This window comes from Amblyomma mixtum, chromosome 2 (genome assembly GCF_055824585.1).
Source record: "Amblyomma mixtum isolate Tamu chromosome 2, ASM5582458v1, whole genome shotgun sequence".
Taxonomy (NCBI): Eukaryota; Metazoa; Arthropoda; class Arachnida; order Ixodida; family Ixodidae; genus Amblyomma; species Amblyomma mixtum.
Genome location: NC_143013.1, coordinates 258523519 through 258551501, shown reverse-complemented (window position 1 = coordinate 258551501; position 27983 = coordinate 258523519). Strand labels below are relative to the sequence as shown.

The following is a 27983-nucleotide window of genomic DNA, read 5'->3' as shown; positions in this document are numbered from 1 at the left end:
GTCCACGGAATTATTATCTGAACGGGAAAATTAGTTGCCACGTATGCACAATGCGCCGATCGTTTCAGCGTGAGGCCATGCACAGCCGTGTCGCAGTAACCACAGCGCTGCAGCCGAACACACACTGAGCCGCACTTCGTAGTCGCCATCGAATCAGTCTTTTGGCTCTGAACAGAAGAAATGGGAGGGGGGGGGGGACTAAAAATACGAGAAAGTTTTAAAACAGACGCGCTTCGCGGCTCACTCGTGGTCGGCCGGGGAACCTGTCACCGGCGGTTCCTTGCGTGTCTTGTCTTCCAGCGCCGGAATGGCTGCGCTGCTGTCCAAGGCGCCACCTGTTGCCGCTGTGTCGGTTTTGCTCCGCTTCCTGGACAGGCGACGCCTGCTCTTGGATGATCCACTGCCGCTCGCCTGACTTCCGTCTCCTTTGACCTCATTCTTGGCTTCGTGCGGGAGCTCCGACTTGACATTTCTCGTGGGATGCCACGTCATATCGACGTTCGTGTCGCCTTTGGGCTCTTGCTTCAAGGCCAGGGAGCTCGTTCTCCTGTGTTTTCCCGCGTCCGTTTGCCCAGTGCTGACTTTTCTGGCCTTTTCCGCGTCCACAGTAGTGGACTTCGTGGAAGCTGTGCTGGCCTTGCTGTCTGTAGACCCAACGTCCTTGGCGCCCAAGTCAGGAGCCTCGTCGTCCGCAGAGGCTTTCGAGTCTTTCCTCGGACTTCGGCTCGACCTCGGCGCGGAGATGGCTTTGGGGGCTTCACTCTGGACGGGAGCCGCAGCGGGGACGTGTGCAGGGTCCGGAACGTGGGAGGCTCCAACTGCGTGGTGAATCTTGCCATGGTGTTTATGGTGGCAACAGTGGAAGACGTCATAGTGCGCCGGCAGCCAGCCGTTCTCGAAGACTGTCGAAGCACCGTACGAGGTGAGCACGATGGTTGCCACGCCGAACACCATGCAGGTAAGCCGCAGCGGAAACCCCTGGCCTCGCTCTTCGTCGTAAAGTGGAAGCGTGATGCTCATCGGCACTCCGAGAGACGGCTCGCCCAACAGCCAACGGAAGCCGCAGCCGACGATGAAGGCTGGAAGTGTCGGCACATATTAAAGGAAAAGGGGGCGAACAGTCCTCTAGCAATAAGCGGCCACGCTGAGACCATTGAGAAAAAAGCCAGTGGTCTTTTCAAAGTTTTTTAGCCTTCTTTGTCATGAATGCGTTAACAAATCCCTCATATGCGTGTGCTGTGCGATGTCAGCACAGAAGACCATAGTCTAATTTCATCTGGCGCGCTCCACTGTGGAGCCTGTGATACTCCACATACAGCTAGGAACGTTAAACCGCACATACCATACTGTATCATACCATGCACTACCCTTTGTCTTGTTGACAACACAAAGACATTGTAAACGCGGTGCAATGAAGTTCCTATGTTGGAGGTGCAATCGATGCTACACAAATGTCCTGGCATGCCTATATACAGGGGAAGATATATTATTGATGAACCAATACTGCGCAGTAGAAAAAGGTCATGAAAATTTTGAATGCGAGGTCAGTACGGATTGTGCGCCTTCAAACCAATCTCATTTGTGATCTGAGACCATTGAGAAAAAAGCCAGTGGTCTTTTCAAAGTTTTTTAGCCTTCTTTGTCATGAATGCGTTAACAAATCCCTCATATGCGTGTGCTGTGCGATGTCAGCACAGAAGACCATAGTCTAATTTCATCTGGCGCGCTCCACTGTGGAGCCTGTGATACTCCACATACAGCTAGGAACGTTAAACCGCACATACCATACTGTATCATACCATGCACTACCCTTTGTCTTGTTGACAACACAAAGACATTGTAAACGCGGTGCAATGAAGTTCCTATGTTGGAGGTGCAATCGATGCTACACAAATGTCCTGGCATGCCTATATACAGGGGAAGATATATTATTGATGAACCAATACTGCGCAGTAGAAAAAGGTCATGAAAATTTTGAATGCGAGGTCAGTACGGATTGTGCGCCTTCAAACCAATCTCATTTGTGATCGAGTCCACGTTCATTATCAAAACATTTAAGAGCAACCCGATTACTCTACTACAAGGCAAAGGCTTTTCATGTCTCCAAATTTTTTGGCGCCATCTCTACTGCTAGCCATTGCGAGAGCAGGCGTAGCCATCACGTAGCGAGGATAGTAAAGAATGAGCCACGTTCCGTGTATTTTTGTTAACTTAGTGTCTACGTTTGAGCTTTCATTGTCTAGCAGTTATGTATCAACCAGGCCCACAGAAAGTCCTAAAGGCGATATGTACTCCAGCTAATTCCCTTATCTAATTACTTCATCTGGTTACCAGATGCTATCGACTCCGTTCGTCTTACCTTGTTATAAACTCTCACTTAACAAACAATTATGATCTTTTTCGCAGGTGCGCGAAAAAGAGCTTATGGGAAAAAAGGTTTCTTCGTACTCCGTTTAGTATAATTTTTTTCACACTTCGTTTAGCCCATGCCTCCGCTTTGACTGGAAACATGTGCTCAAGTGGATGGTAAGACCCGAAAAGAATAGGACGAAAAGATTGTATCATAGTGACGTTACATTCATTTCATCCATCCACTATTTACGAACAAACAATGAGCGCAAGGAGCATATGGTGCGGGAAAATAGACCGCTGGAAGGCTATCTTTGTTCTTGCTTTCCACTTGAACACACGCTTAGAAATCCATATTCGTAGCTAGAGTGTCAGGCCCCGGATCCCTGGTTCGAACCCTGGACCGGGACGAATTTTTCTTTATTTACGGAGTTTCTGTGGAAACTGCATTGCTTTCCTCTGCGCCCGTATATATGCACTTGTGTGGATGTGAGTGATTACTCCCTATTACACTCTATTCCACCTCGCTGGATTTCCCTAAATATTGGATCAACGTTTACGCTTCGAGTTATTGATCGATTCTTTCTCGCCCTACCGGAAGCTTGCCGTCCCGGTTAGCTCGGTTGGTAGAACGGCTGCTCCAGTGAAGCAGTGGTCCCGGATTCGAAACCCGGAACAAGACGAATTTTTCTTTAACTACAGAGTCTCTGCGGAAGCTGCCTACCTTTCTTTTAGTTAGTTTAGTTTAGTTTAGTTTATGGGGTTTACCGTCCCAAAGCGACTAAGGCTATGAGAGACGCCGTAGTGGAGAGCTCCGGAAATTTCGACCACCTGGGTTCTTTAACGTGCACTGACATCGCACAGCACACGGGCCTCTAGAGCCGCCGCGGCCGGGATCTGTAGCCGTATAGCTGCGCTTGGGTAGACGACAATGAGTAATTACACCCTAATGGCCATTAAAATTTATGTGCACGATAAAACGCGGAACGGGGGCGGGCTGCCTTACCTGCAGCGCTAAATGAAAAAAAAAAGCGCTTCTCTGTCTCATTCTCTCGCTGTACATGTCTCCAGTTGGTGCTATTGATTTAAAATTCTCTCCAAAGTCCGCGTTTCACCGCCAAGCGCTCCCCATATAAGCCAGCTGTTTTGAAATGCCAGATCGTAATTTCTTCCTTGCCTCTCGTTCTGTCTTCTACACCGTCCAGCAGCGAAATACTGACTCCCACGAGGGCGCAACCATCGACATAAAAACGCGACATTATTGTGGAAATAATGTCGCTCACTGTCTATCATAGACCTTATTCTGTCTATGATAGACAGTGAGGCAATGCAAGTAAAATGCTGCCAGCACTGGGCAGATGGGAAGCAAATCGATTCATTCGAAAACTGCTCTGACTCTGCGTTCTGGCTGCGCAAGATCTGCAAGGGGTGCAAATCGGCTGTTATTTGAACTAAGAGAATAATGCACGGACACTTTGAAGCGTTTTTTTTTAAATCCGACACGCGAAAATTTACAAAACCCTTCAAGACACGGCATTTCAGTCTTTTCCCAACGGTATACTAGGCGGTGTGCAGGGGACCTCGTCTACAAGCTCTACAAGGTCTACAAGCTCTACAAGCTCTACAAGCTCTACAAGCTCTCTTCACCTACCGGTCAATGAGCCGTACGTGTTGCTGTTCTTGAAGTACAACAAGCACAGCAGTTGCGGGAACAGCAGCACGTAGACCACTTCTGAAGAGAGCGACCACACCTCGAACACGGACTCCACGGACAGCGCCAAGTATGTGGCCCAGGACCCGATAAAGAACACCATCATGCGCAAGACCAGGGCCACTTCGGCATCGGAAGCCTGAAAAAAAGCACAAATAAAAATTCAGGGGGCACTTTGGCTCTCTAAAGGGCTGCAAGGTGAAAGCCTTTCCTGGCGCACTGTTTGGCGGACGCCTTACGTCACCTGTCGGAGTGGACAACAACTATTTTGTTATTAGTTGTTTTTCGCTTCAGACGGGGGCGCTAGGCAACCGCGGGTGACATTATTTCGCATCCGCGCACTCTGACCTGGCGTCATAACCATTTAGACCAATCGAAAAGAGTGACACCTCTGCTGACAACCTTCTGTCGACAACGATGAGGCACTACAGGCTTTCGCCTTAATAGAACCGCTGCGTAACGGACAGCGGCTGCTTATCACGATTCATGCCGATAGCAAAGATGACAGTATCTCGCTCAGCCAATACGCCTCCCCCTTGGACACTCCCCTGGGTGCAAGCTCACTCTTCACATATGACGAAATTTGCGCCTGTCTGTAACGAGTGGGCCTGTCTCAATACGCGTACCGTGGGCCGAACAATGGCCTGGTAGATGTTCTTGGTCACCAGGAGGGAGGCGCTGAGCATGGAAGAGTCCACGGAGGACATGATGGCCGCTGTGATGCCGAGCAAGCCCATGATGGAGACCAGGCCTGAGGTCAGAAAGTAGATGGAGTAGGGCAGCACTCTGACCGAGTCCTGGGTGCGTAGATTGTACGGCCCGTGGTAGCCAGCTGCTGTGAAGTCTGAAGAAGGAGTGCAATCCAAAATGCTTTACGAAACACACACGCACGAATGCTTTTGGCCGTGCAATTTGGCTGTGCACTAGCGGCTGTAATGCGATCTGTCAATAGCACATTTATTTACGAGACGACCTTTCCAGTAGTTGCTCGTCTTAGCCATCGTTTTCGCCGTGTGGCAAGCCCGAAGAAAGGCGTATGCAGGGGTGGCCCAGCAGGATAGTGCAAATACTTCGTGCTAGAGAACCATTTTACAGCTTAAGCACCCCTGTGAGCGTATGCTCCTAGTGCCCAATGAGTGGGGACTAACTGAAGTTAATCTGTATGGATAGGTTACCGGGTTCCAATCAGAAAGAGACCACTTTCACCGAAAACGGACCTTTTTCTAAGGTAGGAAAAAAAACGGAACACAGGTGTCGCTGCCATCGGCCGATTTCGCAAGTACAACATTATTAAGACACCTATTTATGGGAACGAATCCCAGAGGTCCGCAGTTTGAATCGACGAACAGGAAGATCTTTAAATCAAATTTTCATGCCGAGGATTGAGCCTTTTATTGCCGGACAACAGCCAGAAAAAGCTAGAGAATCAATTTTTACTGATAACAATAACTGAATGGAGTTGTCCCCAGCGTCCCGTTGGGAACATCTGCCAGGCATTAAGGTTTCGCAACACAGGAAAGAAATAGGGGTCAACGCGTTATGTTCAACGGATAGAGTCCGGTTAATTCTGATCGAAATCTGGCAAGTTCCCCACCCAGACGTAGCAGGAAACAAATTTGACCCCGAACATCACTTCTGCGCGAAATCTGAGTGTGAACAAGCCAGGTTGTTTAGCCGAGAGAAATAGTTTTAGCTGCTCTGTCAGCTGCGCAACTGTCGGTGCGCGGCGTCTCGCGAGCGCACACACGAAGTACCACAGATCATCATCATCATCATCATCGTGAGCCCGACAACGCCCATTGCTGGGCAAAGGCCTCTCCCATGTCTCTCCAATCAACCCTGTCCTCTGCCATCCGCGGCCAATGTACCCCCGCAAACTTCTTAATCTCATCCGCCCACCTAACTTCCTGCCGCTCCCTGCTACGCTTGCCTTCTCCTGGAATCCACTCCGTTACCCTAAGGACCAGCAGCTATCTTGTCTTCGCATCATGTGCCTTGCCCAAGCCCATTTCTTCCCCTTGATTTCGGCTAGGATGTCATCAACCGGAGTTTGTTCCCTGACCCACTCTGCTCGCTTTCCGTCTATTAAAGTCACACCTTTCAACGCCACAGATAGGGTGCAAATTTTCATTCAGCCGCAGCATATACTGTATGGATGCAGAAAGCACTCACTGGCAGTCTTGGCTGCGGCGCCGATGGCGGCCGGCGGGATGGCCAGGAAGATGCATCCCATGGCGGAGAGGTAGGAGAGCATGCGGGCGTCGAAGTCGCTTTGGCAGCTAAGCACGCGCTGGAAGTACACCTGCGCCGAGAGTGCAGTGGGGAAAAGGATGTTAATCAGCGTGACGTTTCGGGATTGCTGGCTCATAGTCAATTAACAGCCTGCAGCGCAGCAGAGGACGTAGAAACAGAGACGAAATGAGGTTGGAAGTTAGCGCTCGAGCTGTTCGTCTCCGTTTCAGTGTCCTCGTGCTCTACTGCGCAACAGTTTGCTCATAAGAAAGGCTCTTGTGGAATGTCAGGTAGTGATCTACTTGTGGAGCGAGTTTTTGAGCGTGCTGGCTCTTGAGGAATGCATTTTACATTTAGGAAACGAAAAGAAAGTAGAAGCAACCGTTGCGTATGGACTAGGTCGTTATATCATAATGGGGCAGCAAAGCACTAGAAATAATTTACGAAATAGCGTTGAAAAAAGCAGGTCACGATGGCTAGAACGCTGTCATGCCACGACACCCGGCCCTAATAAACAATCTCAACCAGGCTCTCTCTTATTTTCTACCTTCATCATAAGCAAATTCAGCCTGAATACATTAAGTGGTGACTTCAGTTGTTTCACCTGTTCATCTTCTAGGACATCTCGCAGTCTTTGAAATGAAGTTATCTTATCGGTCAGTAAAACGTTGATGCAAAAAGGAACGGCAGGGAAGGAACAACACATGGCCTACTGAAACGAAGACTATACTTTGCAAAGAAGCGCCGCGGTGACGTCAGTTTTCACTTCATGTCAGACTGTAAATTTCAGCAGGATGAGATTTTGTTCGTTTTTTCATTCATTCATTCATTCATTCATTCATTCATTCATTCATTCATTCATTCATTCATTCATTCATTCATTCATTCATTCATTCATTCATTCATTCATTCACCTGCCACGGGATGCCTCCAAGAGCGGTCATCAGGAAGAGGTCCAGGAGCGGGCTGACATCGGCGGATTTCATGGTGCCGATCCAGTCGTTGTCCGGAGGGCCCACCGTGCCAATAGCCTTGTGTCTCAGGCACACAGGCACGCAGATCCACTGCGCACAAAAGCGGGCCTCTTCGCCTTAGCGAAGTGTTGCGTCAAGCATGTACCGAAGGGTGGGCGCAGAGGTTACCTCGCAACCAAATAAGCAACGGAGAAAGACACAAAGAAGCCTACAAAGTTAGCAGCGCTTTTTGCTACAAGTACATCACGCAGTACTGCCATACTCGAGAGCATGCAACTATTTTTTAAATTTTTTTTACACGATATAACCACTGGCAACGCAATAATCTATCGAGCGGTCATGGCGTTATGCCTAAGGCGTCGACCTCCTAGCCGCCTGGTCTCCGGTTTGGTCACAGTTACATGACAACTCAGCCAAGCTTTGTGCTTGGTCCCCAGAGGTATCGCAATTTACGATGTATCGGCGTTAAATAAGATGCGAATGCGGAACAAAGCGAACAAGAAAAAACAAAAACAGTAACTATAGGAAATTTTATACGTACAAATGTGTCACCATAAATTTTCGGGGAGAATTCATCACGTTGTAGAAATGACTGATTGACCATGCAAGTATTTAATCATTCTCAGTCAATCCTCCCGCTCCCATTACATTTGATGCCGGAAGAACGGTACTTATTTGCGCTGCTGCCACCAAAGGGACTCTTTTGGGTTACAGTGAAGAGACTTGCCAGACAGACGGCCGTGGCGAGTATCTGGAGGACGTCAGTACGCGTGACTGCGTAGAAGCCGCCCATCGAGGTGTAGAAGAACACGACCATAGCGGAGGTCACGACGAAGAATCGCATGTCCACTTCCAAGATGACAGCCGCCGTGTCCCCTGCGAGCAAGTCACTGCCTTCAACAAATGAGGATATCCCGGGGCGACAGTACGGAAGTACAGCATTGAGAATATTATTCAGACGGACCCGATAATTCTATACAAAGAAAGTCCCCAGCCACTGCGTTGTAGGAAAGAAAAAGGCTGCCCAAATTTCGTTCGTCATGTTATAAGAACGGCGCTTGTCAGTTAAGGCCTGCTCGAATTCGGCGAGACGAAGAATGTGCGCCGATTACAAAGCCATTAATTACTACGCCCCTTACAGGCTTCAGATTTCTGTGACTGCTGAGACCTCGTTAGTTCTTCCGGTCACTCCAATGCCAAGCGCCCATATACATGTAAAATATACCGCAAACACGAAAGACGGACAGGACGACGAAGACAAGCGCTAACTCGCCACTGAGGTTTATTGCTGAATGTACGTTTTTTATACATGGCCCCATGCCCATATACAAGTGCCCGTTGAGCTCACCTCTACAAACAATTTCTAGCACGAACTAAGAAAAACTGCGCTGCGTATAGACCTTATGCGAAATGCACTGCCATCTAGCGGTCGCCGCGCGCGATCCCCCATGTTGGAGGATAGCCGCCGGATTCACAGCACGTACTGGTGCACGCTCGTCGCGCGCGCTCGAGTTTCACCGTCCTCAGCATGCCCATATATTGCTCAGTGCCCTGCTTTACGCAGAAGGGTCACAGAGACGCCCAGGGAAAAAAGGAAAAAGCGCTTGATTGGAGCGCATTTCTGTTTTTGGACTGCGATCCCCGACATCCGCGACACAAATGTTGCAGTACCGTCGCTACATGTCGAGACGTCGCGAAACGCATTTCGTTATCGCCATGTAGCAAATGAAATTAGAAATAAGCTTTGTACGCACGAAGAAAATATCACACAAAAGTAGTTTTTCTCCTGCGATTGCCCGTGAAGTGCTGCGATTATCGGCCTCGCAAGAGGGTAATCGTGATCAGCTGTTCAGTGGTACGGGTCGCGCTTTGTGAGAGCCGTCGCTTCTAGCGTTATCCGCCGCAGCGGTTACACGCATTAGCTTTTAGTGCGAATATTTGTTTCGACGGAAACACCAGCAAGGGTCAAGTGCCCGTGGCACGGAACGTTTGTGCACTGCAAGTCAGTCAATCGTTTCTGTTAGACCAGGGAAAGGTGCCAATGTTGTGGAGCGACGGCTTGTTTGCATGTAGCGATTTCACTTAACCGACCGGTTTCCACGAAACCGTGTGTTGTGTAAAAAAAAGAAAGGACCGTAAGGGAAGCCGCTCAAGCGGTACCATAGTTTAAACTAGTAGCGGGAATGCATAACGCGTGTAGAATCCTCCAAAAATATCAGCACACAACTGCTTGCTCGTCGTGGTAAAACCATAGACACTGCTGCATTCACGGGCTACGTGTTTTTAACTGCGATAGTCCAAGAATGGTAAACAATTGCGTAGTGGGGTCGTGCGGGGACCTAGGGGTCTATGTGCCCGGTAATAATAATAACGTTTTCTTTCTCTGTCTAGGGCACTAGGGCAAACAAACAAATGCGGTAGAACTTTTGAAGGAAAATGAAAAGGGTCGCATGTTGAGAGGCCACTTCTTTCGACATTGCCAACATGAGCGTGAAGTTTACTATCGTTTGCTTTTGTGTCGACGCAACACACAGAAAACGCTACCGCAACAGCAGCAATTCAAGCGGCACGCCCGTTCAAAGTATCCAACCAAATAAAAACTGACTCAAACTAGACCGAAATGCGCACATTTTTAGCCGTAAACGAAAATTACACTTGCTTCGTACATTTCTTGGTCCGAAATGCGCACATTTTTAGCCGTAAACGAAAATTACACTTGCTTCGTACATTTCTTGGTGCTCAGCGTCGGCAAACTGAAGAAGGACTCAGTGAAAAACTTGTAGCGTCGTACCCGGTGGCGTTCGGAAAGTGTTTTGGTCGCGTAGTAAGCGTCTGAGAAGTCACTTGGAAACTTGGGCAGCAGAAACAGGTCGACTGACCATTCAGTCATGTTTACAGGCTCAAGTGAGAGGAAATAAGATTTTCGAGCCAGCACAGCAGTAAGGAAGCTAACGCAGGGCACGCCTAAATCCAGAGAGCAGAGGCGGAACGAGCTTCCGTCATCCTCCAACATGGCGGTTTTCCGCTGGTTCTTCTTTTCCCCGATAGATGGCAGCAATTTTGCATAAGGTCTATAGTGATTTCACGGCGGTCGAACACACGTTTCGCTCACGAGATGGCGTAAGCAATCATCCTCACCCAGCGCAGCCAGGACGGCAGCCGTCCAGAAGACCTCTCCGGCGACGGCTGGGAAGCAGAGGAGCAGCGCCATCCAGCGGCCGTAACGGTGCTGGAATGGATCCAGCATGGTCACCGGTTTCAGGGCGCGCATCTTATCAGTGAAGAAAGTTCCACCTGAAGAAAAGAAGCACGAAGGCACACAATAAAACATCATCTATCATCATAATCACACTAAGGAGTGGGAGCGCGCTATAAAGAAAGGAAAGGCGCGGGATCCATCATCCTCTGAGTGGAGACAGAAATTCAAATTGGCCTTGAGGAAATGAAAGGCGCAGTAACTCTGAGACTTCACGGTGCACACCTCAATAGCGTCATGAGGTAACGGAGGAAGGTGGGAGTGAAATAAGAAAGCGAAAGTGGAGGACTCCTGCATAATTTCGACCAACTGGGAACCTTTAAAGTGCGTTGACATAGCACTGCACATTGGCGCCTTTTTGCGTTTTGCTTGCGTCAAAACACGGCCGCCCCGGATAAGAGGGTACTTCCAGCTTACCTATAACCAGACTGACTGCGTAGCCCAGCGGTGTATGGCAGTACAGAATGCCGTTCTTGAACACTGCTTCCGCTGTCCCGTTCAGGTAGCCGCCACCAACCCAAGTAGCTGGACAAAGTCAGAGCGGGAGGAAAAGCAATCCACAACACATAGGCTGGAGTGGGACACATGGTGCGTCTGCCCCTGTCGTTTCCACTCATTATGTCCGGAGTAGGTACGAGATCTAATGAAACTTTACACCCGTCTCGATTTTAGGCACCTCAGTGTTATTACGAAAGGCCGCATTTTTGGCTATCGGGGCCATGCCACCTTCATGAAGGGCTGCGAAGCACAGAAGTCCCACATCGGGAAGACAATTTCCAGCCTGATGTCCATGCCAGATGTTTACGAAATATGTATGTATACGAAATACTGTTTACGAACCCTAACAAATTTGTCTCCCGGCCCAACGGTTGCCGCTACCCTAATCGGACGCGTTGGCATGCAGGCACCCTAGGGTCACGTCCGCTCAGCGGCTGCGTCATTCCTCCATCGGCTCACCGGTCATGGACCCAACGCCCAGGAGAAGTGGCAGGCGCCTATGGACCTCATGCCTGCGATGGCCATCAGAGCCGGTTCGCGAAGCGTGCAAGTGGTCGGGGTCGGAGTGCTCCCTGCTGCGTGACCAGAAGGCCAGGAGCATCACGGCGGTGTAGTAGCAGTAGATGAGCACCACGGCCCCGGTGTTCACGGCCATCAGAGCACTGGGCCGACGCGGTGAAGACACGCTCCGCTCGTGGGGTCTTCTTCTTCTTCTCCCTCGCCGCGTGGTGCTCGCCGGGGTGCCAGCTTCTTCTTCCCCTGGCTCGCACAACGCGTCCACGCGAACATCTTGCTATGACGCAAAGTGCCGCTCATCAGAAGCAGCGCACAAATCAAAGAGCATCCTCCCGACACTTCCTTTGTGTTGCGCGGGTGAGGGGGAGAGTAAATAAGTTGGTAAATTGGTTTTTGAGGAAAGGAATTGGCGCAGTACCTGTCTCGCATATCTCGGCGGACACCGGAACCGCGCCGTAAGGGAAGGGAGGAAGGTGGGAGTGAAAGAAGAAAGAAAGAAAGAGGTGCCGTAGTGAAGGGCTCCGGCTAATTTCGACCACCTGGGGATCTTTAATGTGCATTGACATCGCACAGCACACGGGTGCCTCTTGCGTTTCGCCGCCATCGAAATGCGGCCGCCGCGGTCAGGTTCGAACCCGGGTCTCCGGCTCGGTAGACGAGCGCCTTACCACTGAGCCACCGCGGCGGGTCAAGGGAAAGTAAAATTTATTGATAGTAAAATTTATTGAAATATAAGAAAGTTCGGCTGTCTTCCTGGGAGGAGTCCTTTTGTCCTGATCCACAACCTCTCTAGCAGCATCTTCTTGCCGTCCCTCGTGATCAGCTGCTGCTCTTCGGAGGAACTGGTGGCCTACAAAGCTTTCTTGAAAGATTCCAGGGAGAGGGTGTGGGGATAGGTATTGCGGGGACGCGGATGGGCAAACCCATATGTAGTGGAGGACTTCGCCATGTCTTCCTCGCCATGTCAAGCGCATGTCAGGCAGCCGACGCGTTAATAACAGTAAATCGCCATGTGACGATTGATGAAGTAGCCACAGGGGCAGACTGAAGCCAGGGTTCAGCATGTTATATTTATGACGTGCTCCAATTTCAGAAAGTATCTGCAGAATGGGTACCATGGCAGCTGTAGAACTTGTGTGGGAATGCCACATCCCGCAAAAAATAAAAAGTAAAGAAACATAACCATCTGTGGAGAGTGTTTTGTTTACACTCTTCTGCGACCAACAAGGCGTTATTTTGGGGGCCTAGACACTTAGGGGGAACATAGTCAATAGTACCTTTTATTCACAGCTACTGACTTGGACCTGCAATAAAATCAAAGCGACGAGGACAGCAGTCTGCACTTGTCATTTTGCAAGATGACAATGCTCGGCCTTTCACTCCCTGTGCAGAATTTGCGGCCACCAATGACCTGCATTTTCAGTTACTGCCACATCCTCTTCCCTCACCAGATCCCGCCCCCATGACTGGACCTCACTTCAGGGTGTGCACCTCAACAGCGTCATAAGGTAACGAAGAAACTCACTCAGTTCGTAAATATTGAAAAGGTTGTATGACAGCGTGGGAGATTATGTAGAAAAATAATGCAGATGCATTTCTCATTCGCTCAATGAATCCTTTAAAGAAAGATTACAATTTTCATTTCCCTCACCCTCGTATGTTGCTGCAAGGCAATCATCACTGTCATCGGCCCAGCGCCCCCTCTTACGCCTTCATTGACTCTTGTTTGTTTCAACTAGGTTGTCAATTTCTAGCGTTTGCTTCCTACCTCACTCTGATCTCTTCCAATGTTTTAACGTTACACCTATCATTTTCGTTTTCGTAGCTCAGCGAATCGACAGCGATTTATTTACAAGCCTTTTCGTTTTCCTCCAAGTTTATACCCATAAGTGGGAACTGGAAAGATACAGCTATTAAACACCTTCCTCTTGAGTAACACTGGCCTACTCGTGACCTAACAATGTACTGAATCATTTTTATTCTCCTAGCTGTTTTTTTCATGGCCCCAATCTGCAATAATTGTGGGCTCTAGATAAATGTAATCGTTTTCTCACTCCCTATATCTAAAACTGTTTCTTCCTTCCCATACTGCTGAACATTTTCTTCGTGTATTAATTTTAACTCCACCGTACCGCTTTAAGTGTTTACGCACTAAATTACTCGCTCTAATCCCCCCCCCCCCCTATTTAAAAGGACGTCATCAGCAAATCCGAGGTTACTAAGGTATTCTTAATATTTTCAGCTCTTCCCATTCAAACAGTGGCGCTCCATACCGCAACAAGAAATTCCCCATACTCAGAAACGGAAATCCCTGCACCGAGTCCTATTTTCCTGCTTTTTCCGTTCACTTTTTATCAGCATTTTCTTACCAATCCTTCCCATTCGTCTGATTAATGAAGGCCAGAGTGCATGCATTTTTCAAGTACTAGTCTTTGCGCGCGTTTTTGTTTGCTTTCTCCTGCTCCCTATATCAAGCAGAGGCAACTCGTGAGAACGGTTGGCAAGCTGTGAACTTCTATTTTCTTTCAAGGATGAAATAGGGAACAGTGAAAAGGCGGTGAAGCCTGACGAGGTCACAGTGCCCCAAAACATTTAACGCAGCAGTGTGCAACAGAGAAATTCCAAGTAATAACCGAGCATAAATAGCAAACAAAATAATTACATGACAAATCACTATAACGGCACAAGTATTACATGTATACACATGCAGTACACCAAAAGTCGAGGCAGTCTATAAGCATGGCACGAAAGAAGAAAAAATTCGCACAATCGACTTGAAAACAAAATACGCTTAGGAAACAAAAGAACGAGTTAAAAATCAATTTTCTAGCATTATTCCATCAAAACGCAGTCCTTCAACGCGTCGCCGGAGGCAGTGCTGTATTTGCACCCAGCATACAGTCGACCGCAAAGACGCAATAAAGAGAAATAAGCATAACTGCCGATTAGTACCAACCCAAGCGCAGCTATACAGCTACACAGGAAACATATGTAGTTTTGCAGAAAATTCGTAGCTCAAGAAAAAGTCACCTTGGTCCCGATCTCCAAAGTTGCCGCGTACCTCGGTATGTTGCGCTGCGTGCAACATCGATTCCTTGCCAGGCACAATAACAAATCTGAGCTCACCACCTCAAAGATTCGATAGGGCCTCAAAAAAAAAGAGAGAGAGATAAGGGGGATGTTAAAAAAAGCAACAAGAGAACACTGGCGCAAAAAAAAAATACATGCCTCTAGCAAAAATAAAGCGTAGCACATGTGGCAATGCCAGTACAAGGATTGTTACAATATTTGGAGTCCCCGAAATTATTCTCTAAATCACAAGTTTGGCGGCCGCTTATGCGCAGATCATAGCTAAAGTAGTCAGCCCGTGCACAGTCTTTGACCACAATGTGCTCAGCCACGTAGCTGAACGCGCAGAGCCGCATATCGTAGCAGTTTTCCTCTCTTGGAACTAAACGATAATTTACGAAACAAATATGAAAATATGCAAATTAACGTCTAATCTCGATCGTGATCGGCCAGGAAGAGATTCACTGCGGCGCCTCGTGAGTTTTGTCTTCCTGCGGCGGGGCACCTGCGCCTGGTCCCGCTGCCGAGTCCCTAATATGGCTCCTTGAACGGCGATGCCTCCTCTTGGCCGCCTCGGTCCTGCTTGCTTGACTTCCGTCCCGCTTCACCTCCATCTTAGCATCGGGCCACATCTCCGACTTGCCTGCCATCGGATCCCATGCCACGTCGCCCGTCGTGCCACTTTTGGACACCTGGCTCAAGGCCAGGGAACTGGACCTCCTGTGCTTGTCCATATCGATTGTGCTGGCCCTCCGGAGCTCAGCCGCAGTCGCTGAGCTGCTCGTCATCATTTTACTGGCGTCTCGAACGCTGGCACTGCTCAGCTTGCTTACGTCGACACCGGAGCTTGCCCGTTTACGCCTGTTGACATCCACCACGCTGCCTGTCCTGCTCCTAGCCGTGTCCATTGCGCTTTGCTTCCTGGACAGGTTGCTGGTCTTGCTGCTTGTGGACACGGTGTCTCTGCTGACCTGGTCCGGAGCCGTGTCCTTAGAGACCTTCGAATCCCTCCTCGGATAATAGCTTGATCGCCGTGCCTCTGGAACAGCACCGGCGACGGCAGCTTCAGTGGGGACAGGACCCGCGGTGAGGGCAAGCGCAAGGACCGTGGCCTGGACACCACCGATGTTATCGTGCTCCTTGCTGTCTCGCTTACGCTGGCAACAGTGGAAGACGTCGTAGCGCGCTGGCAGCCAGCCTTTCTCAAAGACTGCCGACGCGCAGTACGAGCCGAGCAGGATGGCGACCACGCCGCATGTCATGCAGGTCAGCCGCACTGGAAACAGCTGGCCTTGCTCTTCGTCGTAGAATGGAAGCGCGATGCTCACTGGTATCCCATGTGCCGGCTCGCCCAAGAGCCAGCGGGAGGTGCAGCCGACGACGAAGCCTGAAAGCGTTGACACATTAAAGAAATGGGGAAGGAAAGAGTCATCTCACTCAAATTAACCTTATCTGCCGCCGCTGCTTATTACCAGCCAAAGGCGGTAGTCAACATTCTTGGAAAACGCCCACAGCAGAATCTCACTAGGAACATAAGTGAGATCTGAGATCGATGACCACCATGAGCTAAAGCCTAGCATTCGAAACCAGGGAGAAGCTAACGAATCGGAAAGACACCCTATCTAGCTTTGTAAGCGACACTGAAGAATATGGTGAGAACGATACGTCAGCCAAGCGAATGGGATGCTATTACTTCGTTTCTATACCGTCATCCTTGGTGCTATTTACAGGGAGACGATACAAGAGAAAACGCGCAGCTTGCGGAAATAAGCTTTTTTGTTTTCACCGCACATCGATAGTTGAGCACTGTGCGTTTAACAGTTAAAAAGGCAAACCAAATGCGCGCTAGAGGTTAAAAACAAGCGCAAGCGACTTAAGGTGTCTCGGAATAGCATAAGCGCACGTGCGTTTCGGCTATATTCGACAGCTTTTTTTGTGCGTAGCCTTCTCAAACGTTGCCGCCACCAGCCTCGAGAAAACCTAGGAACAATAAGACATAAAGATCAGTTAGGAAGATACAAGCCTCTCACCAGAAAACTACGAGTGATTGCTCGCCAGGACGGCAGCTTGGTCATGTTGGTTACTCATTTGTGACGAACAGCGCAAAACACCGGGACAAGAGACAAGCGCTGATGTCTTGTCCCGGTGCTTTGCGACAGCGCTTGTCTCTTGTCCCGGTGTTTTGTGACAGCACTTGTCTCTTGTGCCGGTGTTTAGCGCTGTTCCGTCACAAATAAGTAACCAACGTGCCCAAGCTGCTGTCCTGGCTGATTTCATTTCTAGTACCTCGGGCTCTTTTCAGCAGCGCTTGTCTCTTGTCCCGGTGTTTTGCGCTGTTCCGTCACAAATGAGTGATTGTTACATGGCATGTACCGTGCCAAGTCATGCAATTAGTTTTTTCACTTAGCCTTTCATCTTCTGAGGCAGTAACGTTCATGAAGTAAATTGTTGCCTACGTTGGGTAACTGGCGCAGGTTCCTTTTATTGGAAAAAGCTACTCCGACTTTCCATGAGGCCTCATAAAACATGCCCTCAGTGCGAACATGCCGCTGAAACTAACACCCTACGCAGTCCATTGACGCTTCGAAGGGATATTAGTGTTTCCGGCTGATTTGCGCAAACAGTAAAATGAGGCGGGGACATGGCGGCCTTGTCCTTCCCAAAGAGAACTTAATGCTGGGAATCGTGTAGTGCCTGTGTAACCTATAAGGCATCTTCGCCTACCGATCAGTGAGCCGTACGAGTTGCTCTGCTTGACATATAACACGCAGAGTAGCTGCGGGAAGAGGAGCACGTAGACCACTTCCGAGCAGAGTGACCACATCTCAAACACGGACTCCACGGACAGCGCCAGGTAGGTGGTCCAGCCGCCAATTAGGAGCACCATCATGCGTAAGATAACAGCCACTTCGGCGTCGGAAGCCTGCAACGAATACAACAAGGGACATTGAAAAATAAAAAGACTAGCTACTGGAGGGTTTTCATTATATAATTTTTAAGTTACGAAGGACAACGTTGTCAAGCATGAGCTTGTTTTCTTAAACTCCTGCTTAACGAAACAAAAGTATAAGAACGCGATTCCGCTGGTTCCCGCAAACTTTGCAAAATGATATCCAGAAATTATTCTCTGCTTCTCCACCCTTCTATCGACCTTGTGCGGGCTGTCGATGATAGGTGGTGCGACGGGATCCTGAGGCCACACAATTATCTGTCTGCCTCTTCCAACCTCCGCGGCCGGAAAGATAACAGTGCGCCCTGTGGCCGGCACCTGCGCTGGTATCCGCTTGACATCATATATGCTTGATCGTTATCTCTACGTTATTACCTCAATATGGAAGATTTCTTCGCATTGTCCAACGACCGTTGAGGTCACGCCTTTGTAAAGATATTTCTCAGCGCGTGACTGCCAGTAACGAATCCGTCAGTCACCGGACGCGTACCATGGGCCGAACGACGGCCTGGTAGATGTTCCTGGTCACCAGCAGGGAGGCGCTGAGCATGGAAGAGTCCGCGGAAGACATGATGGCCGCAGTGATTCCGAGCATACCCAAGATGGAGACTATATCAGTGGTCAGATAGCGGATCGAGTAAGGCAGCACTCTTACGCTGTCCTTATTGTTCAGATAGTGGGGTCCTCGGTAGCCAGCCGCTGTGAAGTCTGAAAAGAATAGCACATGGAAAACCTTCACAACAAGAACGCGTGCAAACACAGAAAGAAGCGCAGTAGGAACTCATCGCACTGCACATGTAAAGCGATGCCGATGTTCTGTTTACTGGTAAGTTTTATTGCAGACCAATAGTTCATGGATGTGCCGTATATAGCTATAGGCGACAGTTCAGGTCCAGTGAGTTCAGACAGCAGTGGAAGGATATGAGTGATATGACCTTTAAAACTCTTCAAAAGTGTTATTTCCGGTTTCTGCCTTCATAATCGCTCAACGTGTTTAAAGTGCCGACTAAAAGCGCCCGAAGTCGCAGGACAGTCACGAGACATTTTTAACAGCAGCCACAGTCCTTAAGTCTCAAGCTATGTTCACCTCTTTCCCTTGTGGCGCATGTAGTGCCTATGTCGCTATCAAGTCTATTTACCGTCTCAAGGCGGAGCAATTTTCATTCCTAATGTGAAACAGACAGCAGAGGCGGTCTGGACGCGTGCCCATGACTTTATGGCAGCATGCACAACTGACAGTAGTGTCACTGAAACGTCACTGTTTTGTGAGGTAATGTGATTGCCACGCCATAAATTCATTCGTACATGCACATGTGTGGCTAAGCCTTATTATGAGACCGTGCTAAACACCACAGTGGCTAGGAGGATAAACATTGAATATAGAAAATGGTGCTGATGAACTGCGACGTTCTCGTATTTCCTCGTCCGAAGCTGGCGAAAAAAAAGCAGCCGGCTCACAGCCAAGGAGAACACAAGTGCTTCTCAAAAAACAAGAAAACCGAGCTGTCATACAGGCTGTCGATTGGGTAATTTCAGAGTACTAAAGTGTTTTGATTTGTGCATCTTTGGCCGTCCAGTGATTCAAGGAGTGGCAATAATATAGCGCTCTATGATAGAAGTGGAGCATTTCCACGATACTAAAGAAAGGAAAGGAAGGTACAACGCCATGCCGGGTGAACGCAACCTGGGATGGCCATTCCCTTGTTCACAAACACTCACTGGCACTCTTGGCTGCGGCGCCGATGACGACGGGAGGAAGAGCCAGGAAGACGCAACCCACGGCGGAAAGGTAGGAGAGCATACGCGCGTCGAAGTCAGTGTCGGAGCCAAGCACTCGCTGGAAGTACACCTGCGTCACACAGTGGGGGAATGACGTTGACGCAACGAAACCACCGCTACAACGCCAGCATACCGTATACAGTGTTACCGTTACCGCAGTACCGGAATCCGGCGGGCCGTCAGGGCGCATGCGCAAATAGCCTTGATGGCGCCAGATGGCGCCAGATAACCGGCAGCTGCGCGCGCCTGCCTCCTCGGGATCAATCAGCGCGGGCGGACTGGCGGTGGGCGGGCTTCCAATATTCCGGTAACGGTAGCGGTAGCACGGTACACGGTATGCTTAAGGTGTCTATTGAAAGAGGGACATTGTTGTAACCCATGAACCGGCGGCTTACTCCGGTTAAGCTACGTGAGATACATCGGTTACAAAAGAGGCAGTGAAATTTCAGTACTCTGGACACTATGTGCGACCTCTGGAATGTAAGAAAACTGTACTTGATCATAAACGCTGCATAGGTAAATTGTGGCCAGGTAATATTACGCGGGTTTTCGTCCTTCGGAACAAAAATGCTGGCTTAGAAATATATGACATCAGTGGCAGTCTTATCCAGTTGCTCCTTGGGCAGATCTTTACAAATCCTGGTCGACACAGCGCACGCCCAGAGCTCTGTAAGTGGCAGAGGCGCCATGGGCGACTGCGTACAAATGGAGACCCCTGAGCCAGTCAAGGTTATGGCATTGTAAAAGCAGCAGCTATATCTGCAGTGTGCAACGGTTCAATCCCAGCCCGCTTGGTGACGATGCACTCGATTGTTTTAGTCTATCACGTGTTTTTAGTTTCCTGTAATTTGGGCTAATTAATTAATTATTTACGACGCTTATTTTCTTCACTGAAACCTCTTCGGTGAATCTGAACAATTGTGCGCCTTTTGCACACCTTTCTATGTTCTTTGCAGATTGTCAATGTGCGTGTTAAAGAGGAGCGGTGGATGGTTTGGTTTGGTTTATTGGGGTTTAACGTCCCAAAGCGACTAAGGCTATGAGAGACGCCGTAGTGGAGGGATCCGGAAATTTCGACCACCTGGGGTTCTTTAACGTGCACTGACATCGCACAGTACACGGGCCTCTAGAATTTCTCCTCCAAAGAAAATCTAGCCGCCGCGGTCGGGATCGAACCCGCGTCTTTCGGGTCAGCAGCCGAGCACCATAACCACTGAGCCACCGCGGCGGCAGAGGAGCGGTGGAGGTTATCTGTTGTGGCGTTTAGAGCGTTTTCCCTTGCCTCCTCAGTCATTTGATGGAAATGGACAGACACCCAGAAATTCTTGACCAGCGCTTTTTTTTTCAAAGGCGAGTTGTTTATGAACGCAATTTTTTCACATATCGTAAGACTGCTCCATTACAATCAATATACCCGCAGATCTCTCATCGGGAACGCATGTAGCTTTCAACTATTTATTGTCCAAAACACACCCCACTGGTTTTATATGCGAGTTATTTCTTTGTGCGAGCACAGGACGAACTTTAAAAGGAAAATTTTGCCACTCATTAGAAGATTACACCATTGTCATCAATATGATCATAACAGTATCTTACGATATTCCACCATTGCCTAACAATTAACAGTAATGTCCAAGAAATCTGAACTTGCATATAATTGAAGGACACATGCTGTGCCAACTACAATTTATCATTACGTGGCCTGGGCAATGTGAGACATGTGGCAAAGCACACGAACAGACGGCTGTCTGCCCGCGGGTCGCCGTCTGTTCCAAGACCGCCTTGCATTGTGTGCCTTCGCCACTAATTAAAGCGCATGTCTATGCTACTAGAAACACCATTGTGGAAGAGTATATTAATTTAGGCTACGTCAGATCATTCAGCACATTCTATACCCAATGAACATTCTGATCTATTTTAAAATGCGGCCGGTGCGGCCATGAATTTAACTCGCAGAATCCTGCTCAGTCAAAACAAAAAATAAATGTCATTGCTACGGCTTCCAGAACGTTTTAGCCTAATTTTTAGACATTGCTGTCCGTAAAAAAAATGGAGTGGGCATTTAAGCTTCGCCTTAAGGGTGCGAAGCGATAGCTTTTGTGGGTTAATGCCCATATTTGCAGAATTTATCATTCTCGACTTTAAATTCATAGATACCCCTTCTAGCGCAGTGGTGAGGTGGTTAAGCGATGGCCCTGCGATGGCAGGTGCTCCAGTGCTACCCAGGTTACTCTTCCCGAGCAATGCTTGCTTATGCTTGGTTTCATTGTGAGGCCAGGCTTTAGACCAGCAAACACACAATGCCTAAATTCTGGGAATGGCCACTATAAGTGTTAAAGTACTAAAGTGAAAGCAAGAAGTAAAGGCGTTTTATTCGGACACCTCGCCTAAAGCGTTAAGGAACAATTACATGTGCGCATGTTTATGGGCGGCGTATGCAGTTCTGGTTTCATTAATTACCGGAGGAGGTAACCACATGATTACCGGAAGGGAAGAGGTGACGGAAAAGCACACGTTGCATTTCTCCAGCTCAAGCTGGACCACTGGTCATAGGTTGTTTAAAGGAAAAAAAAGAAAAAACGGTTTGTTGAGAATATGCGACAGCTTATTTGAAGCCCCACCGCTATGCAGTGATCGTTTGAGAATACTGAGAAAACACGAAGTGGTATCGTGGGAATCTATAGTAGCTTAAGCGAAAGCAACTCAGAAGAGATTCTCCCGTCAAACTGGCATCATCAATTGGTGGAATTTCCATTCATGCATTCATTCACTCACCTGCCACGGGATGCCTCCGAGAGCTGTCATCAGGAAGCGGTCGATGAGCTGGCTGACGTCTTGAGACTTGATGCTGCCCACCCAGTCGTTCTGAGGAGGACCAACGACGCCGACAGCATGGTTAAACAAGCAAGCAGGCACGCAGATCCACTGCGCAGAAAAAGAAGGCATATTCGCCATACCGAAGCATGGTTATGCAGGGCCCTAAGCGATGTAAAGGGGAGAAAAATTTCCCCTGTACCCAGTTCCGCTAAATGCGACTTGGGTGCGCTAGCTCGTTTGCCCTTGTTTAGCTTTATTTAGCTTTTTATAAGCTCGAATATTCGAGTTGCTCCCAAATGTTCTTGCGGTCGTTCTTCGGCTTTCCTTTTGCGATAAACCACCTGAGTAGCTTGTTGCGATTCGAGTCACCGTTCCCTCTGTTCGGAGGTATCTTAAGCCATTTGTACGCGTCTCTCAATTGCACGTTCCATCGGCGACTTCATCATTCGCCTCTTCTTTCGCGCTCTTCTTCGTGTTTCTCTTTCCATCTACTCCGCATCCCATCCAGCAAGGTTACACTGCCTTCGCCGCTCTTATTTGTGTTGCCTTCCCGCTGTGTACACAGCATCGGTTGACTCACGGCGGCGCTCTCTTTTTCTGCGTTGCTGTTCAGATCGCCGTGCACGTCGTTAGGCTTAGAATTCTGTCGAAGGACCGGCTTCATCCATGACTTAACGTTTGCTGCACTGCACGGTCCTCAGGTGACTTCAACCTTCGCCCCTCTACATGCCCATCTACATGGGCATCTACATGTGCACGTAACCACGTTTCTCGCTCTTCACCTTCGCACCCTCTCTCCACTAGGCTGCAGCTGGAGCGACGCCTTTCTCCCATTGGCTGCAGCTGGTGCGACGCCCTTCTCCCATTGGCTGCAGCTGGCCCGACGCTCCTCCGAGCTTACCCGAGTTACAACGAGACGTGCACATGACTATGGCTTTTTCACTAGTGACTCATTAGTGCTTGAGCACTGCCGCCAAAGGAACACACCAAAAGCTGCAACTCTCAGTTTGGTTTTAACGCGTAGGGTATGCAATTGTTACGAGTACACGCTGCTGCCTATAAAAATGAAACTAAGCTTAACTGAATACGTTCATTCCAGATCAAAAGCTCATGTCCCCTGCGCAGCCCTCTAAGATCGCCCTCTAAGCAGATCGCCCTCTAAGAATGACCCGTTCAGGATTTAGTCGCCAGTGCTGAGTCTGTGTGATCGCATTCTAACCCTAGACATCACTAAGTGGTTAATGCGCATGGGTTCCAGGCTCGACTTTGCAAGGTCGACCCAATCCGCAGTGGCCGTGGAGTTTCAATAAGAAAAAAAAGAAAAAATTACCGACGATTACGTTACTTCCTAATGCGAAATTTGAGCGCAGCAAATAAGCTGTTTCACCTTTTCGATAGATTGAGGCAAAGAAATCGAGCAACACATGTATGCGCTATCACAGAATTTTTTTTGTATTTTTCACACGTATTCCTTTAACAAAGACTCCACTAACAGTTCTTGACAGTCATGAAGGAAGCTTTGTGGTCGGAGAAATAGACTGATATATGTTCGACTTGGTACACCAATGCTTGATTCTCAAAGACGAGATTTATACAAGTACCTCGCGAGGTTGTCACAGCCGTGGGACGCGTTACGAGCGAGAGGAACGGGATGTTCTCCCGCATAAGTGTTAGGAAATTGCTGTGTGTCTTTATGTCAACATTAAAGTCCCCCACTACTAACATCGGTGTGGATCGATGGACGGTTAATGCGAGTTGCAGGAAGTGCACGACGTCTTTCGTGAGTGCGGTAGGGGCGAAGTAGGCAGCTACTACCAGCAAGCCGTTGGGCAACTTTGCGGCGCACAGTTCGCCAACTTCATGTGACGTGCCAAACATTTCGACTGGTATTGCAGAGAGACCTGTGCGCAAGTAGATAGCGACTCCCGCCGCTCTGTTGTGGTCTCTGCGAGCAGCACAGCAGTATAGGAAATCTATGATTTCGAGAGGCTCTTCGGGATCCATCCAGGTTTCAGCAAAGCAAAGTACAGAGGAATGGCGCAGAATGTGATCGTGGTGTACGTCCTTGGCATGTGCGGCAAGGGAGCGTACGTCAAGAATGTGGTTGTGAATGATGAATCAAGTGCTGCCAGCGAATGACGCGTCCATTGGCTGTCTGCGTGTGTTACTGATGTGTGGTTAACATGTTAAGCTTCGCCTGTAAGAGTGCAACGCTGCCAGGGAGTCCTCAGAACGCCATCGCCAATTCGGCTGTACGCCTTGCTGGACGGTAAATTTATTTTTTGAGGAAAGGAAATGTATCTCTCTCGCATATCTGGGTGGACACCTGCACCTCGCCGTAAGGGAAAGGGAGAAGATGGGAGTGAACGAAGACTCCGTATTAGCTAGACGCGCCTTTGTTCATTCCAAACCATTCAGCTGGCATTACGGAGTGGCTAGCGTGCTCGTATCGCACTCCGGAGACCCTGGTTCGATTCCCCAACTCGACCAATTTCGTTCTCGGTTTTATTGATTTATGCGGTCTAACTAGAAAGGTTAATTAGGCTATTTCATATTTATATTATTTTATTTCTATCCATCGTGTTCTGTCATTAACCTGTGAATTGTTGGAACTGTCTAGGATGTTCGACACAACGTATATGAAACGAGCAACGTGTTACTGAGTGGGGAAGTGCGTGGTGGTGGAGGGAACGCGGCTTCGTATTTATCTGTTTTTTTCAGCAGCGTCGCTTCGGCGCGCCTCTTTTTCTTTTCTTCTGACCTCTTCATTCTCCTCTATATTAATTAGGTTAATTGATTAATTAAGCAATTAACTAAACTCACTCCAACTTAGTTGCAGCATCACTATACGATCCCTTTGATTGGTTGCATGGTTACTAGCCAAAGTACAATTGGCCCCATTTGAAATTCGCGCACTGTGACGTCACGAGCATTTCGACCAATTGAAAAGCATGACATTGGGGGCGGAGCTGGTTACGAGGCCGACGCCGACGCCGACGCGAAACCCAGGAACGGACGCCAAAGAGCTGCGCTCTAAAAAAAACGCTCTTGTACAACTTTAATAGTGAGACCTCATCGAGCTTAATAGGTCACACTGTCGCTTCTATAGGCTTAAAAATTCGATCAGCAATTAACAAACCTTCCATTCCACGTGTTCCCGCTGTCGCGCTATGCCGATCATGCACTGTGGCTATCTGGGAACATCACCCAGGAAATCAATGCCGGCTGCCAGATAATTTGACCCTACTTGACGTCTTAGCACAGCTATTGCTATGTAGAAGCCTGAGCCAGATGCGCTGAAAAATTACCTGGGGCACTTAAGGAACTTATGAGCGATTAATACGAAAGCATCGCGGTGCTATTCCAATTCTATTCCAACTCTACTCCAATTTTATTTCAATTTCATCCTAATAAATTACAGTACTATTTCAGCTTTACTTCAATTCTATTCTAATTTTATTCTATTCCTTTGTAGTTGGTGCAGCTTTAAGTACGGGTTCTGTCTATTACTGGTTAACGTTTTCTATTTTCCCACCATTTTATTACTTCACATCATTTCGACCAATCATGAGTTTTGTGACGCCGTCACTTTTTAGGCGATGCCGGGTTTTCGTGTCGGTGAGCCACTTAGAAAGTATTTCATTTGATGTTGCTCAGCTGACCATATCCCTGGTTTACATCGAGCTGTTTAAGGCTGTGGTAGTGCCGGTCCACCCCAGTTCTGTCACGCGTGACCAGCAGTGACTATATTCTCGTTTTCTTTCATTTCCTTGTACCCTCAGCAGCCAAGGGCATCACAGAACGGGGTTACTCTTGCACAGTCAACCTGTTACTCTTCTATAAAATTCAGTCGCGAGAGAGGCGCTTGTCTTGTATCCTTCCTAGCCCTTGTCCATCACTGCCAATATTTCCCGTGCGACCAATGTAGCACCGTATACACTGTGGGCCTCGGAGCAGTGTATTCCATTCCCTAACCCACACCGAACTAAAACAGTTCCGGGGGATCCTCAGCGGAAGAGTCAGAAAACTTGCCAGGCAGATGGCTGTGACTGATAACTGGAGCAGGTCCGTGCGCGAGACTGCGTAGAAGCCGCCCAAGGAGGTGTAGAAGAATATTACCATAGCGGACGCTACGGTGAAGAAACGAATGTCCACCTCCAAGATGGCGGCCGCCGAGTCACCTGCGAGAGAGAATCCCTCTTCAGCAGAAGCCGGTTGGCAGGACCAAAAGTGCACAACCACAGTATTGCGTTATAGCAGTGTGCTCGATGGCTATAGAGGAGACGGAATATCGGGTAAAGCAAGGGTGAGGAACATGTTTCACCTCAAACTCCGCTTCTGCAATAGTGTTGACATCAATCTGTTGAGATGCGCTATATTTATAACGGCTGCTGGGACACTGCGTACGCATTGAGAGTGATTACAAAGAGTTCCCTTCTGAGAGTTATCTGTTTGTTTGGGACGGGGAAAGCACCCATGACAGCTCCGACTGTCTTCAGTGACTAGGCGCTCCTGAGAAATGGCGTGCGCGAACCATCCTCACCTAGCGCCGCCAGGACGGCAGCCGTCCAGAAGACGTCGCCGGCGACGGCTGGGAAGCACAGCAGCAGCGCCATCCAGCGGCCGTAGCGGTGCTGGAACGGGTCCAGCATCGTGATCGGTTTCAGGGCGCGCATCTTATCCGCGAAGAAAGTTCCGCCTGCGCAGAAATGAGACAGGAACGGAGGCACATTTCGACTACATCGCCATCATGTGTACCATGTCCAAAGCAGCATGCACAGTGTGTAGAGAACGACAAAGACCTCTACTGGATGCCGCTAGCTCCCACTGCCGATATCACACACCACTCTCATTTGTTTCTTGCCACTAGACACATCGACACCTGTGCCTTGCTGTGCTGTCCCTCCCGTCAGGTGCGTCCCTACTTTTGAACTTTTATCTACAGCTGCGCCCTCTGGAAACCTACAGCTTAACTCATGAAGTTGCTTGTATATAAGTCGTGCCTCGTTAAAGTGAAAACTTTACTTTGGTTTCCGAGCAGAACTGTCCATGAAGCTAGACATGAGTAATAACATGCCAAGAATAAAAAAAGTTCAGAAAAAAGAACTCCGTGCCCACGGCCTCCGTCTGTATCAGCAGAGGACAGTGATCTGGAATCTAGGCAAAATTTTGGGAGCTCCGAGCGCATTATACTAGTCGTTAATATCTTTAAAATAATCCGGTACCTACAGTGTTAAATTCCCGCTGGCTGATGAGGCGCGTGATGGCGTGACGACTTTAAATGCAAAACGTCAAATGGTAAGGAGCGCCGACCTGGCTCCTTGCAATAACAAGCATGAAATCACAACGAAAAGGACCATCACCTCAGGCATTCTGAATTACGCACTGCCATTCGCTGGTGCCACGCACTCAAAGAACATGAACGACTGGTTTAGGCAGAAGGGTAGATGCTCGGGCTTGTTGGCACATGTTACAGGTAAAAAAACGTATACTAGCGCAAAAAAGTCAAGGACTGTGAAAGACAGACACACACAGCGCTAACTTCCACTAATAATTTATTGCATTAAGGAAGGGTGGCTTTCATACCTTGTATCACAGTTGAACCACCAGTGCACTGCACTTGCAAAGCATATCACCCAGATACGCAAGCTCCTTTGGCAGCAACGCTACAGTAGGGCTACTTACAAAGTCATTCTTCAAAAGTGCAATCCATGTTCCATACAGGCGTTCTCATGTAGCGAGGAAGGTGCTCGACCCCTGTGCCATTGCTCTCTACGCCATCTATATATACCCTGCTAGGCGACCTTATACGGTCCCCTGAGTCTCCAACAG

General features: G+C 48.8%; 1 protein-coding gene across 1 annotated transcript in view; it reads right to left on the bottom strand.

Annotated features, from left to right (window-relative positions):
• Positions 1 to 33: 33 nt before the first annotated feature.
• Positions 34 to 27983, bottom strand: part of LOC149363683 (uncharacterized) — a 29978-nt gene continuing 2028 nt past the window's right edge. Inside the window, exons 3-16 of the mRNA XM_089569962.1 lie at positions 26695 to 26850; positions 26184 to 26332; positions 22110 to 22259; positions 19275 to 19404; positions 18046 to 18263; positions 17330 to 17528; positions 10940 to 11047; positions 10405 to 10560; positions 7994 to 8142; positions 7207 to 7356; positions 6233 to 6362; positions 4687 to 4904; positions 4001 to 4199; positions 34 to 1079 (exon numbers count right to left, since the gene is read on the bottom strand). Coding sequence (XP_089426088.1) covers positions 241 to 1079; positions 4001 to 4199; positions 4687 to 4904; positions 6233 to 6362; positions 7207 to 7356; positions 7994 to 8142; positions 10405 to 10560; positions 10940 to 11047; positions 17330 to 17528; positions 18046 to 18263; positions 19275 to 19404; positions 22110 to 22259; positions 26184 to 26332; positions 26695 to 26850 — 2951 coding nt within the window. The 3' untranslated portion in view covers positions 34 to 240. The remainder of the gene's footprint in view (positions 1080 to 4000; positions 4200 to 4686; positions 4905 to 6232; positions 6363 to 7206; positions 7357 to 7993; positions 8143 to 10404; positions 10561 to 10939; positions 11048 to 17329; positions 17529 to 18045; positions 18264 to 19274; positions 19405 to 22109; positions 22260 to 26183; positions 26333 to 26694; positions 26851 to 27983) is intronic.